This window comes from Electrophorus electricus, chromosome 10 (genome assembly GCF_041902795.1).
Source record: "Electrophorus electricus isolate QZ-2024a chromosome 10, ASM4190279v1, whole genome shotgun sequence".
Taxonomy (NCBI): Eukaryota; Metazoa; Chordata; class Actinopteri; order Gymnotiformes; family Gymnotidae; genus Electrophorus; species Electrophorus electricus.
This window is the reverse complement of record NC_137506.1, coordinates 22,792,731-22,810,819: the sequence shown is the minus strand read 5'-3', so window position 1 is coordinate 22,810,819 and position 18,089 is coordinate 22,792,731. Positions and strand designations below refer to the sequence as shown.

The 18,089-nt window shown below is 44.6% G+C and overlaps 2 protein-coding genes and 1 long non-coding RNA gene across 17 annotated transcripts in view; 1 reads left to right on the top strand and 2 right to left on the bottom strand.

Moving 5' to 3' along the window:
* The window catches only part of kiaa0586 (KIAA0586 ortholog), a 79,742-nt gene that overhangs the window by 58,595 nt on the left and 3,058 nt on the right, over window positions 1-18,089 (bottom strand). For all 15 annotated transcript variants that reach the window (XR_014125453.1, XR_014125452.1, XR_014125454.1 and 12 more), the window contains one exon: window positions 12,059-12,185. Coding sequence is in view for 12 of the 15 variants with exons in the window: in XM_081721086.1 (XP_081577212.1) it covers window positions 12,059-12,185 (127 nt within the window). In the remaining 3 variants the exon portion in view is untranslated. The remainder of the gene's footprint in view (window positions 1-12,058; window positions 12,186-18,089) is intronic.
* irf2bpl (interferon regulatory factor 2 binding protein-like) lies at window positions 5,623-10,861 on the bottom strand. Its single transcript, XM_027011972.3, has one exon. It carries the CDS (start codon window positions 8,321-8,323, stop codon window positions 6,326-6,328), a length of 1,998 nt encoding a protein of 665 aa, XP_026867773.3. The 5' UTR covers window positions 8,324-10,861; the 3' UTR covers window positions 5,623-6,325.
* On the top strand, window positions 12,206-18,039 carry LOC145659338 (uncharacterized). Its single transcript, XR_014125455.1, has 3 exons — window positions 12,206-13,011; window positions 15,069-15,153; window positions 15,303-18,039. It is a non-coding gene; the product is annotated as an uncharacterized LOC145659338 (long non-coding RNA).

Below are 18,089 nucleotides of genomic sequence, written 5' to 3'. Positions count from 1 at the left end.
GGAGGTCTTCGTGTATTCACACAGAGGAACACTTAATTAGGGCTATTCAGAAGGCGCACTGGACCCCTATGAGTGGGTACTGAAATTACATTTTAAAGACCCGACACAGTTCTGACTAATGCAAATCAACCAGACTCAGTGACCATCAAAACAGTTGGCATTTTCAAGTTAACCCTGTCCATTTCTGACAATAGGTACTATGCTCTCTGGCAGTCTTTCTTATTTTGCGGCATGGGGGTGCGGTGCGGGTTTGCTTCGCTACAAGGTCGTTGGGGAGGTTTCCATTTCACAGGCGTTTCACAACTGTTGATGCTGATGGCTTAAACCCAGAAACATCAGGACTTATTTGAGCAAGGTCAAGGCTATGGAGACACAAACAGATCCTTAGACAATCACCGCAGCATCGCGACAGCCTGGACTTGATCGATAGAACAAAATGACAAAGGGGGGTGTGACTTGGGAAGAATAAGAAGGCAAAAAAAGAAAAAGGTAAAGCAAAACTAAAAACACAGAAGATTAAATCACAGCTTAGTCATTTAAATATCAAACAACAAGAATGTGACAAAACAGCACAGTGCTTGGTGAGAGATAAACAGCTTGCCAAAACAGGGAGTTGGTTTAAAAAAAAAAAAAAAAAAAGAGGCCATTTTGTGGAATGAGGGAGGTTCAGTGTGTGGAAAAAAACCACGGCCCCCCCAGGAGAAGAGGGACGAGGAGATGAGCTGCTGACTGAACTCACTGCACTGTGAAAGCTTGAGAAACCCGAGACCACTCCCGCGCCTCTGCTAGCTGAGCTTTAGTCTAAAATGGCTGCCAGAGAGTCGTGTAAACAACCCAGAGGAATGAAAGGGGCTACAATTCTCCGGCCTGCCTGCCAAGACTGCACAGCCCCGGGCTCTGCAGTTAACCCCTTCCTCCCTCACCATTCCATACTCTTACAAAGAACCACACACTGGAAAAGCCTCTATTTTTAACGATAAAACACTGCGTGCTATATGATGTTAAGAGCTGTTCCAATTAATGTTTTTATTATATATATATATATATATATATATATATATATATATATGAGAGAGAGAGCGAGAGAGAGTGTGTATGACATCGTATGAGATTGTTTAATGGAAAGAAAGAGGGCTAGTCATTCAAATCCTCAAAAGACTGAGGGCAATACTGATCACAAAGCTTCCTCTGTGCTCAGACAGGTATTCTGTCTGTCCTCAGTTCAATAGCTTGGATCAATCAAGTGAAACCAGCCTTGAAGAAGCTAGCTAGGAGGCTTTTTAAGGAGGACATAGTCACCATGGTGCCCTATAGTCTGTAGTCTGCTCCCATGTGTTCGCAAATCCCCCCCCCCTCCCCTTTCTGAGCCCCCAAACCGGCACTACTGCACCCCTCACCCCCTCACCTCCACTTCGCTGGCGGGAAACTACAGGAAGCTCTAACAGGCTGGCCCAAGGGGGACGACGGTGGTGGGAGGGTGATTTGTGGGGTTGACTGTCCTTGAAATGCAAATAGGAATTCCATAAGAAATTGGAAGTCCTTTACTCGCAAGTAAAAAACATCAGACTGGAACCGTGCCAAAACGGCCCCTTTCAACAGTCGAATGACATTAGTCAAAGTTAGACCCAAACAAGCTCCCTCTCATGAGAGCTCTGCACCAATGAGCTGACATTCAGTTATATAAGGAGGAGGTGTATGCTGTTAACCCTTCACAATGACTGCAGCATAGTGCTTGTTAGAAAACAAACAGCCATCTCAGCGTGAATGAAATACAGGCCGACCCCTTTTATGAAACATCTAATTTATTCACTCACAGAATAACAGATGGAGATGCTCAATAAAAAAAGCAAGTTTCAAAATATTATACATTTACATTTGCAGCAAGCTAACGGTCTCGTATCATCCATCTTCTTTGCAGCAGAGAAAGGCTAAAAACAAGAAAAGTGGGTTTGGGGTGGGGGAGGCGACAGAAAATCAATTCGTCTCTGCAGCTTTAATATCTGCAGAAGGCAGCAGGAAGTGCACGCCTGCAGCAGCTGGCAGCTGATTGGCCGGGATGGAATGGAATGTCTGAGATTGCATACATTATCTGCCAAGGGGGCCCAGGGCTATGAAAGATAGTGCTGACATCACCATCTATAAATGGCTGTGCTCAGAGGCACAGAGAATGAAAACAAATGGGAATAACCCTTTCCTGACAACACCCCCCCCCCACCCACCCACCAGCCTGCACAAAACATAACACGGACAGGCAGGGAGACAGTGAGACAGCGAGAGAGAGATATGAGTGTCATACCACTTGGACAGGGAAAATATCAGAAACCAGCTGAGATATTCCGCTTGCATAACCGCTATGGACCGGATGGATTCGTTATCTTGCAACACAAATACATCTGGACGTACCTTAACAGAAAGCTTCTAAAGGTGGAAAACTTCCAGTATTAGCAACAGTGTCAGTAAGAGACCTGCAGTTTTTCTGCTTTTATTTGGTTTGTACTTTAGAAGACCAAACAATCTATTTTGCTAATGTGGATTTTCTAAAATTGATAGAGAACATTTCAGATTGTGTAAAGGAAAAAACAAAAGAACAGCATTTATAAGCCAGACACTTGCTGGAAGAGGCGAGTCTAGCACATAAGGAGTTAACGCTGAACCGCCGCCTCCCCCCTTTAGTGTCCGCACATTCCTGAATAAATGATGTTGTGAACTAGGCTGGTTACCATGGGCAACCGTGCACGATGGCACTGCGGAGTAACCTTTGGAGTGGCTGTATTTTTATCTGCTGGAAACTTCTCCCTCATTGGGGGGAGGGGGGATGAGAGAGGGGAGGCGTGTGCTGGGGTGCAGTGAGTAGGGGGTGGGGTAGGCTTCCCTGGCCAGTAGAAAGAGGAACAGACTGCAGTGATTTCAAAACGCAACCAGAAACTACACCTCCAAAACAAGGCAGACAGCAGCGCAGCTGGGTGAGGAAGACCTGGACTGTCCATGTATTTCACCACCATCTAACAGATTAGGTTTTTGTTATGATGTGAACCACGAGAGGGGTGCGAGATTAGCGGAGCGGTAGCGCTTTAATGCCACGCAGTGCAGAGGAGACGAGAGACCTGCCGCTGCCACACACTGCTGACACAGGGAACCGGGAGCTAATAACGCAGGGTGACTGGGGCAGCCTCCATTCTATCTTCGGGCATTTCAGAGACCCTTGGAGCCACAAGATGCTCATTCACACTGGCAGTGCAATCCACACAGGCACTGATGCACACAGGCAGCCCTATCAGGTTTCACAGGATAAAGCTCTGAATGATCCGTCTGCGGAGCTGAAACATCCTTAAGGTGTCTGCTCTTATTAAACCCACAAGCCTGATCCACATGAGGGGCATGGCTACTGCTCACATGCTGCAAGCCTGGGGATCCCACATGAAAAGGAGGAGAGCCACGCAGAGAGAAAAGCGAAAGAAAGCCCTCTTCTACACGGGCTGAGAGAAAGATAGTTGTGGTTCTGATTAGTATGCATAGTGCAACTCGAAACCAGGGATACTGTTGCATCAGCCCCTGGCATCCTAATCAGCGTATATACATGGGACCGTGTGGACTGTGCTCTGATCGAGTCACCACACCTTAGACCCCACTGCAGCTGCCATCTCTGCATTGCACCACTACACAGGACATCTCACATCTTCAGATGCAGCTGCACACAGTGTTAAAAGCATCATTGTGTATACAGATTTCAAATGGGCTAAATGTTCATTGCTAATAAAACAACTTGGGGTTGGGTGCACAAAGTTGCATTAAAGCAAATGCCTTAAAAATGTCCTTTAACCTGGCGGGTCAGCTCATAAGGGAGGCAGTGGTCTAAATTGGCTCCTGTGTAGTGTAACAAAGCATGAGCACAGAATAAACCATTTTGAGACTCTAAGGACTGCTGGATTTAGTAGCAGTGCTGCAGAATTCAGGTTTGTTCCACATTGCTGTGAAACCTTAATGCCACCCCCCCTTTGACATTTGCAGTAAGTCGGAACCCTGCCTTTTGTCAAGGGGAAGGAGAGACATGTGCGCCAAGAGGCTGGAGAGGATTTAGCAAACAAAACACACAGCCTTCAACCCATGTACACTATTAACAATTTTCTTTTAATTACTTGTGTATTAACACATTAAAACCCATCCACTTTGTTTAGTTTTTAATGTACTTTTTACATATGCAAAGATGAAAGCTTTCGTCACTTACAGCAAAGCGGCACAATGGTACTGTATAAAAAATTTAAAAAAAACTCTCACACACAGCTCTGTGAAAAGAGGGCTACTACTGTGCTTTCACACAGCATCAAATCTGTGTGCACAGTGTGTGAAGTGTTGGGGCACAGAGGTCTGTGGGTGAGATATCCTGGCATACCAACAGCTTTCTGACCTTAAAGTCCCTCGTTATTTAGTCTGGAGGGCCGTCCATGGCTGGTTGCCATGAAAGAATTGTGCTATCAACCGTTTGTCTGTGGCGCTGGAAGGAGAAAAAGAGCATTAGCTTGAGTCATGGCAACAGCCACGCATGAACTGGTTTCCCCTCCTATCGGCAGCCAATGCAAGAATACGACCGACAGGTCACATGACTACCAGCTGAATTCTAGATGAGGAACGTATCCCCAGGGCCTTCTCGGGCATGTGCAAGCACTTTCCCCCTCTCTCTCACACACACACACTCACGCACAAACATGCACACACAAATGAGCTGCAGAATGTGTCTCTGGCTACCGCGTGAATGATGACAATCTGATACAAATGACAGAAAAGGAGAACTCGTGCATTACTCCAACCTTTCCTGCAGGGCTGCTTGATTAGCATTCATCACATGCTAATCAAACTTGTTGCTGAAAGTGCAACAGCAGAAACACGGATACTAACAGTACCTCCTCTGCAGCCACACTAGATGCTCAGCAGTGAGGAAGGACCAGCCTTGGCTGCCCATAGCCAGCCCTGCAGAGCAAGGCACTCCCACTCACAGGCCTAGCTTTGCCATAGAACTACAGATTGTATTAAAAGGTCTTCATTTTTAGGTCAAGGTGACCGAGCCAAGCCTGGCAAGCAAATAATAAAAAAAAAAAATTCAAATTCAAAAAAACAAATAAGAATGTAAAATATTAGAAAGAAAAAACTAATCTAGTCTACAGGAGAAACATGTAATTTTGTAAAGCTTTAGAGTTCACAGGAAAAGGGGAAAATATGAAACAATGCCCTTCAAGAACAAGAATTACCTGTGATTTATGTTTTGTAAAAGATTGGAATTAAAAGGACAAAGATGCATTTGCAAAAATGATCAGCACAAATGCCTCCAGCATATTTCTAAAATGCATAAATATTCTAAAGTAACGTCCTTTTCGGTGCCATCCTGAAGGTTTTTCTTTCATTTATAAGAGACAATGTTTTCAAAAAAGAAAAAAGTAATGAATAGTAACTATTATTAGCTATACTAAAACTCAGAAAGTACTACTAAAACATCAGGTACTGGAAGTCTGGCACTTTATATTGGGTATATGGAGTCTAAAACTTCCAGTTAAAATTCCAAGTTAAAACCTCGGTAAAACGAAAAACGGAAAAAAATCGTAAACTGAAAAAAACTGACACCACAAAATATTAATATCAATGAATTTATTACAATTTACGCAGCTCCAAGGCACGTTACAAGTCTTCTGTTACTACAGAAATGTATAAACAAACAGAGCATTTAAGTTCATGTACAGTATTTTTGCTCTACTTTTAAGCATCCGTGCATCTTTAAAGCAAAAGAATGAAAAACACGTAGTAAACTATATGTATATACTTCCAGAGCACGAGAAAAAAAAAAGTGAGACATCATTTTTGTAAAGAACGTCAAAATATGAAGAGACCAAAACACAAAAAATGCCCACTATCGGTTTATAAACCAAGTGATGACTCGCGCCTGTTTACGTCTGTAACTATGACAAAATGTATCCGATAACTGTTCAGATTTTTTGCAGGGATTGTATGTATAGATGGGGGGGGGGGGGGGGGGAGAAAAAAAAATCACCTTAAAAGAAGTGCATGAACTCGAATAAAAAGGTAATCGCAAAGTGCTTCCACACCGTACCCAAAACACCGCCACCAAAACACAACGCTATGTAATACCCAACCGACATATCCAAATAGCCTCCTCCTTCAAATTAGGTATGACATCACATTGCCCACTGTACCATTGTTTCGAAACACTGAAGTATATGAAGATGTCTCTGTACATAGGACTACTCGTCAGTTGAATATTCACAACATGTATAATATACTCGACTCGTTTTACGTTTCTGATTCAGGAAGCATATATTTAAGGGTCTCTCTCCTTTTTCACTTTGACGTCCCCGGCTAAAATGGTTGCTATCTCACCTTGCATGAAAGCCCAAGGCACATTTGAACCTACCAGGGGACATTTCTCTCCGCTAGGACAATACACCTCGCCAGTTGCTCCCTGTGCTTTGATGCTCTCACGAGAACAAGGGAAGCAAAATTTATGGTTGGGGACCGATGGACACTGAACGAAGTGTGTGTCTTCTAAACGTTCGTGACAAATGGTACAACACAATGGTCCGTTGTTTGCCATGGGAGAATCTGGAATGTTCTGAGGGTGAACTTGTTCCATGCCTTGATGGGAACTGGACTGAGAGGGTGTTCCAGCCAAATTTATCTCCCCGTTCCGGGAAGCCAAACGACGCTGTCCCGAGACAGAGGCGGGGGAGACCGGGCTGCTACTGTTGTGTCTGGTAGACGTAGTTGAGTGAACAGAGTTGTTGTCCTTTGGTGAGTGCGCGGTGCCCAACGTGTCTGCGACCGACATGAGCGCAGCCATGGGGGACTGTCCGTTCTGAGGAGCCGATTCGGGCGGGGTGGCGCGGCTCGAATGGACAGGTCCGAGAGGTGGCGGTCCACCGTGAGAGGCGACAAAGGACCCAGACGCCATGGTCAGTTTGAGTGCTTCGCTCTGACTGGCCATCCACTGTTGTCGCTGCTGTTCGTCGGTTAACTTGAGAGCCCCCTCGGCTGAGTCCGGTTCGGGGGAAGCTTTGCGCTTACGCATACCTGTCCTCAGCGCGCTCGCTGACGGCAAGGCACGAGGGATGTTCACCAGCGCCGAGGGCAACAGAGGGCAGCTAGCGTCGATGTAGGGCTGAGGCAACATCTCCGTACCTAGTCCTTCTTTAAAGAACCGCACAGATTCTGGTAGCAAATCGCCCAGGAGTCGCCAGTCGCCAGAACCGTGCTTTTTCTCATATTCCAGATATTTAAAACCCGAAGAAAGCCCCCTGCCATAATCTTTCATGCAGTCTTGGTACATCTGTTTGGCGACACCAGATGCACTAGAAAAAACACTACCAGATCCACTTGGGTACTCAATGAATATTTTCAACTCGTAGTCCATGCCAGGTTTAGAGACTGCATCGAAAGCAAATACTCTGCCTGATAGAGAATGGTCTTTCTTGAACCTCACATCAAAGGGGGTGCAGTTTGAAAGAGTAATCAAAGTCTCCCTCACTATCTTGGGCTTGTTTGCCCAGTCTTCAGATCTGTTTCTTAAACTTTCACTAAGTTCAGCTAAAGCCTCTGCGTTACGCTGTTTCTCTTTCAAATCTCTCTCTTGATCTGTGCTGGATACAGAACCGGGTCTTTTACCTTGCTCCGACATTGCCTGCGACGCCATGGACAAAGCCGTCCCCATGCTGGACGGCGGTGGGGGTCGGCCAGCCATGCTGTGCTGTGCCGTGCCCGCAGCGGAAGGAGGGCCGTTCAGCATGGTCTGCGGGAGAAGGTTCGGAGGCACATTCATCTGACCGGGAACTGTAACCAGTCCGTGGTTTCGACGAGAATTAGGGCTTTGTCGATTGAGCTCAGGGGGCCCGTCGTCTGATTTTGGAAAACCATTCGGTCCACCGAGTCCGTTCGGTAGACGTCCAGCGTGCGCGCCAATACCGGAATAATCAAAGCGGGACCTCTCCGTATTTAGAGAATACCGGTCTAGCCCCTGCTGCTGCTGTTTAGACGAGCCGTCCACATGGTTCAGCTGCACCGTCTCCTTGGCCGACATCGATGCCTGTGTTTTCACCGTGGGCGGTGGTGCGGGTCCCGGGGATCTCCCTTCTTGGAAACCATGAGCCCGTTTGAGGTGCCGCGCGGTCTCGATAACAAACTCGATCCGATCCGCGCCTTCATAATTAACGCAACCTCTACAGACTGGCTCTGTAAAATCCCAGATCATAGCCCACGGCATCCGAGGCAAATCACAAAGATAACACGATTGCCTCCTCGAAGAGGAGACTTGTGCAGAAGACATGTTGAATGCCCCTCTCGAATCCAAGACACGGTTACTTGTTTGTAGAGTCTCTCTTGGTTGTTGTTTTTTTTTTTTGTTTTTTTTTCACGAAAGGAATCAATCTTTTGTATCTCGTCTAATTCGATGTGCAGACGACGGTAGTAAGCGAGTTTGAATGTTACTCCACGCGCGCTTCACATTCTGCCTCGCTTTCCGAGTTGGAATTTTGATTGTGCCCCCACGTCTGCGCGCTCCACTTGGAATGCCACCTGGCTGGGCCAGTGACGTAAGCACCACGTTCCGCAGTTCCTTTCTATTACAAATTGACATGCCACTTGTTGCTCTCCAAGAGCGCATGCTCTAACCACTCCCTATAAATCTTTTGAATGGACCAAGCAACACATACATATTGACCAATTTTCGCTTAGAAACAAGTTTATGGGAAGCGGTCCGAGTCCCATTTTACTACACACGCGTAATTATGTGTGTATGATTAAGTGCATACCAGCCACGGTTTTTCTGCTGTTCAAGTCGTCTTTTCCATTTGAATTTGTACAGTGAAAACTGCTTACATCAGCAAAGTGTATCTTCGCTTAATTTGACACACATTTCTTTTACCCTTCTACGCACAGTGCCCATAAATAGTGAAGGATTACTTTTTATATGGCTACAAAAAATCTATTCTAAAACCATAATAGATATTTTGAAACCATAATATCTAAACGTGATCATAACCCTCATTCACCTTGCTGATGGTGTCTAGTTTTCAACGCAGTATCCGTCGTAGTGTCCTATTGACAGAGCAGACATTTTATAAGAAGAAAAAAAAAAGGGAAAAAAAAACCGCTAAAAGGAGGAGTAAATGAAAGGGGTAGGTCTGGGTGGAGAAAACCCGTTTTCGACTGGCCACAAACGTAAAGCATAAAGCATCCGACTGTGGCCTCAGCCCTGTCTAGTGTTGACCCGTCTGCTGCACACTAGCATATTCGATGCCTCAAGCCGGAGGTGTGAACCTGTACACACGTGAAAAATAACGCCGATATACAACGCGGAATTATAACTTATTGCCAAAAATATCATTTGTGATTGGAAAGCCATTGTGTGTTATTAACAGAGTAAATATGGGTTTAGTCATTGGAGACCCCCCCCCCCTCAACGAAACAAACAAACAAACAAAAACACGAATGCAGTAAATACCATGAAGCTGAAACAAGTTCATTAGGACCTTGTCTTGGAAGGCTGCAAACAGATCACTAAATGCATGGATGTAGACTCATACATGTTAGATTGGCAAGTGTATAGTTTACAAAAACAGCAATTTGTCTTGGCCTGGGTAAAAATAAGTTTGCATCGAATCCAGTGCAAAGATGCATATTCATATTTGTGTAACAACAAATACAGACAACTAGCTACATTGTGGGGAAAAGGGCACTTGCACCAATTAATTCATTAATTATAGCTCTATGCAACAAGAGCATAATCAATTCAATTTGGATTTCCACTCACAATGGCAGGAATGGCCAAAAAATATTCAATTTTAAAGGGCTTTATTTTATTTATTGATTAGCATTTACTGCTTATTCCAGATAAGGGACATTTATGGACAAAAATAACCCTTCAAATAAGTCTACATAATGCTATCACAGTAGAATTTGTTTGAAAAAAGAAAGCAATACCCAGACGAAAGCCATCCTTTAAAACTATCCCTGCAGTAATACACTGTGTGATTCTGCATGTAGACAGTGCAAGAGATTTCGCTTTCCTGTACTTTCCTCTCCTCTCCCTGAGAGATTCTCTGCGATCCCCGCTGCCCTCTCATGCATACAGATCACACTATGCCTCACTGTTTCTCCCTCTCCAACTCTCACACACACACACACACACACACACACACACACACACACACACACACACACACACACACACACACACACACACACACACACACACACACACACACACACACACACACACACAATGGAAAGGTTTCAGTGCTCAGCCTTCCCTGGGCCCATTGCAGGGGTTAACTCTCAGCTTCCGCTAAGCAGCTGGCAGGCTGCCAAACTGAGGGATTCTGGGAAAAGGCAAGGCTTGCCAAGTACAAACTGCCAACATTAAGCAGGCCTGACAGCCCCTCTCCTCCTCCAAACCTGGCAGCCGTTCAAAGTGCTCTTTCATTTGAGACGCTGGCGGGCGGCCAAATGCACGCAGATTTACTTTACCTATTCTCAGATGGAGCTGATAGAGGCCGCCTGCCGTTGCCATGGGGACCAGAGGCTGCTAGTGCGGCTTTGTGAGTTACAGCCTCCCCTGGGCTCCTTGTATGTGCGTATCTAGCTGCATATGTATGATTTTCATTCACACTACCTTTCGGGGGCTTTTTTCTCCTCTCCTTCCGTACCTCAAAAAGGGGCTAGAAAGGATTTAACCCTTCACACCGTGCCGAGGCTCAGTTGATGCAGGTGGGTGCTTTGTTGTTGATATCTCGGTAGTAACACAGTGAAGCCCTGCTTTTAAAAACATGTCTACTCAAAACAAAACTAATTGCTGTGCACCTTTTACATCTGTATGCTACATACTGTTTGTGAAATTCGCATCTTCAATAATCTGCTAACGTACAATGAGCACAGACATGCAGATTGTAGAATGATTACAGAACCTTTTACATTGATAAAAAAAAAATCCTGGAGAGGTCGCTTTCACAGGGGGCGGGGTTGCAGATAAGCTGTGTTTAGCAAAGTCCCTGCATGCAGCTGAAATGCACTGCCTGGTAAAAAACAGTGTGTTGTAGGACACAGATGGTTTCCTGCTTCTTTTTTCAACTGCTGTCCTGAACCTAGGCCATGGAATTGAATATTATGTATGAAAAGCCATGGATGAACATGACACAACACAGGAAAAGCAAGGGACCGAATCAATATATGTTCACAACATTAGGTAAACCATCTCACACAGAATTGTGCAATGTAGTGCACCAGACTGCTTTTACTGCACTGGTCACTTCATGCCACTATGACTAGACTGTAATTTATACTCAAATGTTTGCATAAATATTTATATTTGTAAAGAGCATCATTCTCTCTGAAAACTCCATTATGCCCCACTGTACTACAGAATCGTATGGCCTACAGTCATTAGGCCGGTTATAGGCGTGCACCAGGATTACTCATTAGAACTAGTTTTAGTACCAGTCTTTAAAAACACTTAGTTCATGGTTGTTGCTTCTTAAACAAAATTTCTGAGTATGAATGCAATGCTGAGCATACTAAATTCAGTGCAAACATGTTCAAAACCATTAGCTACACAGGCGGAGCTCTGGAGCCGCAAAACATGCCATTCTCTTTTTAAAACTTAAGAACCATGACTGCAAACCTCCATTTGCATTTTTAAGACTCGCTAAATACCCATGCAAGCCATTTGTAATTCCTGCTGGCCAATATATGAAGTCAGTGAAGTAGGTGGCTCTGGTGTTAGGGTACAGTAGACAGTAATACAAGCAGCAAAAAACTAAACAAAAGTCAAACCACTGATCATACCCATAATACAATAAGCGATGAAATACGTCCTTGGCATGAATAATATAGGGAATCAGGTGGGAATGCAGAAGAAAGAAAATATCTTCCAACTACTGACTAGACGTAAACCTTTTGTGTAAATGGGAAAAAAAAAGAAAAGAAAAGCACATCACGGTCACATACAATTTACAGTGAAACAACACATAAAGCATTCAGTGAATTTCCTGTTTCTCAAGATTACCTGAATTGCTTCGGTTCAGTGTCATTGACTGTTGCCACGGCAACCCCCCTCGCCCCAGCAGAGCGTGCCGAGCTCCTTGTGGGAGATCTCTGGCTGATAGGGATCCATTCCAGTGGCCTGCCATCTCCTGCAGAGAGAGAGAAGATACTGGTCCAATCAGGGCCAGTCGCAGACACCTGCCTCCCTCTGCTTTCCGTTCCCCCAGCAACACTGGCCAAGTTCACGTACCCACCAATTCCCAGCACTTTACACTCTAACAGAACATACATTTCCATTAGTCATCAGTTCTATCAATCACATCATGTGTTTGTCACTCATACTGCAAATGGCATACATCTGAACCAGGCACTTCTGAGTGAGGTAGCAAAGGTCACTTTTGTTGTTATTCTTACAGCTTGGTTGTACATGACTGTAAATGGAAAAATTCCCTTTCCCTCAGTGGAGAAAAACCTCATCACATGGCCGTTTGTCAAGGCAGAGCAAAAAATATCCCTGGTCAGCTTCCAGGGCCCATTAGAAACCAAAGAGATTTGCGAGAGGAATGTTCCCCTTGCGGCACTGTGGAATGCAGACAAGAGGAAAGAAATCTACACAAATACATGAGACAAGGATCTCGCCCTTGTCTAAAAACAACACTACCCCTGCTGAGGAGATCCTGAACATAATCATTTCCTCAAGGTCAAAAGGTCACATAAAAAAAGGGGAGACTCCTCCTAGTAAAACAACAGCTTCGTGCCAGGCACTTCTACCACACCTCGACATTGGACAATCGGCAAAGCCAGACAAGGAAAAGCCCGAGAGGAAACCGGAGGCCCGGAGGCCTCCTGATCAACATGGTTTAAAGATGGGAGGAAGAGGCCACACAACTGCTCCTATAACAAAGGCTCTGAGTCTTAGCACATCTGCACCAAGCTTGCCTTGAAAGAATGATCTGGCAGGCCAAAGAAAGAAAGGTAATGACCTATACTAAATAAAACTATATGCGCTTCAGGGTGTATTTATTACCGTGTGTTTAAAACATTTGACTGGGGATCAGAATGCTGAAATTGCCTGCAGTATGACCTGCAATCAGAACAAGGTAATCGAATATGCTGGCAAAATAATTACTTTTTTATATGTAAAAATGGAAAAGTGGAGTTGGGGGAACAAAAAAAAAAAATCCTATTTTGATATCGAACAACTAGCAGCTAACGTTTGGCTTAAGTTCTGCCTCACACATTCAGAGCATTCTGTGGTGGCTCGTGCTCCTCTGCTCCACAGCCTTGCGTGACAGTCGCTGTTGTTACCACACAGATTCCAGTTCGCTTTCCCAGCTGCCAGGTGACGTCAAACATGTACAGTGTTTACAGCTGAAAAACATCAGGCAGAGCACACGGGCCCTTAGCAACAGTGAGAGGCTGTCCATACATGCTGCCTCTACAATGACTCCAAACACAGACATGCACACAATAGCCAGCATTTAGCACAAAACTGACAAGTCCCTGAGGCCCGGAAGCTCATAGCAGGGCTTCGGCGTAAGCCTGATGCTCCCTACAAAACGCACTCCTTTACAGAACAAGAGGGAAAGGCGGGGAAATGGGGCTGGAGAGCTCGCAATCCCCTTACGTTATAGGCCAAAACAAATACAAATAAAAAACAACCCACACACAGCAGATAAAAGGCAACATACAAAACATCTCCTCCGCAGCGTACGAGTACCCAGCTGCACACGCCGTGTGAAGAGCTGATAAGCCTTTTTGTTCTCTACTAGAGCACAAAGCACAACATGGCACCCAGACCCTCACAACCCCACCCCACCAGCAGAGATAGAGACCTTGGCATGTCAGAGGACAGGCTAATAATAAAAGCTGCCATTTATTGCACAAAGGGCATCACAGTGGATAACAGGCAGCTCCCAGGTGACATGGCAGATGAGAATCAAAATACTCTGCCCACACCTGCATCCTTTATCCCACACATGCAACCTTTCTGCACGCCCCCACCCCTCACTCATCGACCTCACCCTTTATCCTCACACCGCCGCCCCACTCAACCCCACTATTTATCCCCATACCGCCACCCCTCACCCAGACCCCACCCTTTATTCCAGGCCTCCACATCCTCACTCTAAGCCTCCAACCAATGACTCCATAATTTCACCCATCGACTCCACCCCTTCACCCTACACCTTAACGCCACACTATCATCATTCAATAACACTTTCTTTAGGTATGGAATGTGTTTTGGACTGCCCCAGGATATTGCCTGCAAACAAAAGTCCATTATTCCTAGAAAACCTACAGTTCTGTTGAAAATGTACACTGCTTAATTACCAGTGTGCCCAAAAACTAAAATGTAGACCAATGCAGTGGAATGCATCAGGCCCAGGCCTCGATTATTAAAACAGTGAAACAGCTACTATATTCTACTGTTTATTTCCCCTAGCTCATTACATATAAACACTTCATTGTTAAAATTATCACACCAGCTACTGTATGCTCGCCATACCGGCCACGACTCCACATACACACAATGTGCATACACAGCGTGGATTTAATGTGGCTTTTGATGATGTGCTTAAGAAACAAAAGGGAGAGAAACTAAAAATAGCACATTCCCATCGAGAGTGCAGTCTGACAGTCAGGGACAGGGAGAGAGCCATCAGACTGCAGAAATAGCAGGGTTGCCACGACAACCCGGCAGATGCACATCAGCGACAAAATGGAGTCACTAGCAACAGACATCTTAAGCTGGATTTCTCTCTCGGCTTTGACACGTACGCAAGTGAACTGACCAATGACAGTCAGACAGTTCTCACAACGCTATTAAAAGCTGATTTCCGATTCTTGTCATAATAGGGAGCATCCAGTAAATATGACTAGGAGTTCTAAATGTGTATAAGTTATTGTTTAATTAAATATCCTAGATTTTCACCCTCACAAATTCTGCTTCACTAAAGTCTTCGAGGGTGACGGTGTAAACATTTGGCCTCATAATGACAGTAAATTAATCGATTTTTCTTTTTTTCCAGCCTGATTTCACGTGATGTAAAAGATGACAGAATGTCAAAAAACGTCCTACACATTCACCAAAAACAAGGGAAATGCAACTGCAATGTAAAGTTGAAATCTTTATGTCATGCAGAATTGATTTAGGCAAGAAAATGTGTGTTATTAAAGCTATGACACTTTCTTTTAAATTATAACAATACATGGTCACAATGTGTTCAATTATCTCCCTGCTCACCCCCACACTTCCACTGCAGAGGACTGGAGAGACAAGAGCTGCCTGGAAGAAAGCAAGATCGCGCTAGCGTGGGAGAGCGGATTTTGCGGGCGACCGGACGGATCAGACTCGAGAGGGGGAACTGTTCCCGCCTTCAGCCAGACAAGCGTGTGGGAGACGCGGCCGATGACTTCTGGACCCTTTAGCACCGGCCGTGCGATAAGACGGCCGCCTGGAATCCAGCCAGGGGGCCGAAGCTCTGCAACTCATGTCAGCGCCTGCGTGTTGGGGGCCTGTAGTGGTCTTAGGAACAGGCAGGCTTGCTACGGCTTGGGGTTTAGAGTCTATTGTTTGCTGACAGCTGATAGCGTGTACTCAGCGTCTCCTGGCCCGCCTGCGCTAGCATGTCTTTGGCTTTTTGAGCGCTCGACACTTCAAAAAGAACCTGACATGAAGCAAAACAGCAGCGCTGAGACGAAGTGTACCAACTGTCCGTATTTACCCAGCTGCTCGCCACGGATCCCTTGTTTAACACAAATATTTTACCCATAATGAGTTTTATTGCAGGAGAGATGGCAATGCACCTTCAATCACAAGTGGTGCGCTATATAAAGGCAGTTCTTTTGTGGGTTAATGAGCAATTTGTATGGGATTAAAGAACGTGATTTACTATTCTAGGCATCGCTGACTTGTCAGTGTATAAGCACCAGTGTTTCCAAACCCATGGCTTGGGAATTAGTGAAGCGTACCAGATAAATTAAAGTGGTTCTTAACCAAAATGATCCACAACGAGCATGTTGTCTGTACAGAACGTGTACGTACATATCCGTGTTCCAATTGAGCATGGTTTACATGCGTACGTGTTAATCTTCTCACCTAAATATTTGAAATATCTCAAAAACACTAAGAGCTTTGTCCCCCGAGAAATGTAAAAGTCAGTAATAAGGAGTAATGGAACTGAGGAATTTCATGATTTCAAGCAGTGCTGGGTGTTAGCGCAAAGATCCTGAAACCAAAAAAAAAACCAAAGCGTTCATATTTTCTGGGAAAATTTAACATCAAAATGGAGGTGTTTATGCTCATTATCTAGACAGTCTTGAAGGTATTAATATTTATACATTTATGTGTGTACTGAATTTTTATGACCATTGCATGTTTAAATATGGACAGAGCAACGGTACCCAATTGTTCCGTTCTCCCGGCCTACCCTACATTATTCATGGGCTAGAATTCAGAAATGATGCTACTGCCATCAAGTGGCTTTAGAGTGAATGCCAGCTTACTGTCTACCAAAAGAGTGGTACAGTCTACTACCACATTTTTAGTATCATAAGCACATCATCCTCTTATTGGTGACATATGATGTTTATATAACAGCTATGACACAAGTTGTTACGTTGAAGGCTTGTATAACACTATTTTACAAATTAAATTTTTTTCTTGTCCTCGGGTACTAAGTGTGCGTTCTTAATTCTTTGGGCCTAAAATGTGTAGAAAATGGCTATTGTTCTGCATAAATTTTACTTTTATGGTCAGGGCAATGGTGTTTTTAAAAGTGATCTATTTTCCAGAACACCTGTGATGCATTCAATGCTGAGTAGACTTCAAGCTTTAGGAACTGTGAGAACTCTTCAGAAGACAGTTGAGAACTGTCCAGAATTTTCTAGCGCATTTGATCTTTTTTTTTTAAAGGAACTTTCTAGAAATGTCTGGGCTGTCCAGTACTATACACAGCAGTATAAATACAGGTTCATTAAACCACCATTTCTGTTACAGCTGAGTAAGTGGACAAAGGATACACAGCTACATTTAATTTAGGTGGCATCAAGAGGTTACGTGCGTCCTGCAGAAGCTAAACTAGCATTTTACCGTCTGTGGCTAATTTATCAAGACAAGAGTGAAAAAATACTCTGGGAAAACATCTGCGTGAGGCATAGTGGACCCTCCGAACTGGCAGGAATGCACCCCCCCCCCCCCCCATCATGCATCCAGACATTCCTTCACCACACTGCCCTGAGCTACTGCATCCCACTCCTCCTGAGAGAGACCAGCCAGCTTCAGCGGAGAGCAGCAAGTCATCGAGAAAGGACAACACTGTAGACAACACTCCAAGCTACAGTTTCACAGATATAGCTGAGGAGAGAAAGCCATGCTACCTTAACCAAAAAGACCTCAATCATCTGATCAGCCGCTGGTCTCACCAAGTCCAGTGCTGAGCTTCTGGCGTCTAGGCTCAGGCAGTGGAATTTGTTACTTGAAAGTGTGAAAGTCACAGATCAGAGGAAGCATCTGTGAACACCATTACTGAGGACAGTACAAGGAGAACATGATGGGAGATGGTTCGTGAAAGGGATTTGCAAGCGTCACTGTAAATCATGAAAAACTGCTCGCATCTAAAGTGTTTTTGGTTATTGTATATTTGCAAAGCATATGTTGTCTTTGTCCAACTGTCTGAATGGGAACACACAAATTCCTCCGTTTCCTCTCTGAAAATACGTAACTTTCATTGTCCTGGTCACAGAAAAGGTTTGTGACGAATAAAGCTGTTCTGGTTTACGTTTTACACACAAGCAATTGGAATACAACACAGAACCTGGGAACAAAATCTTGCTACGTAGTGTAACTAACACCTACTTTAGCTCGAGTAAAAAAAGTTAATTTAAAAGAGATGCAGTTTGCCCAACACTTCTCCCTCAGTAATCGCTCTCTATTCTCATCCCTAAGTGTCTTCACTCTCTTCCTCCATCATATTACAAACTATGCCACATTTGACCTTGCTGCTGCACTCATGCAGAACTGAAACATGCCAAGTAAGTCAACGTAACCA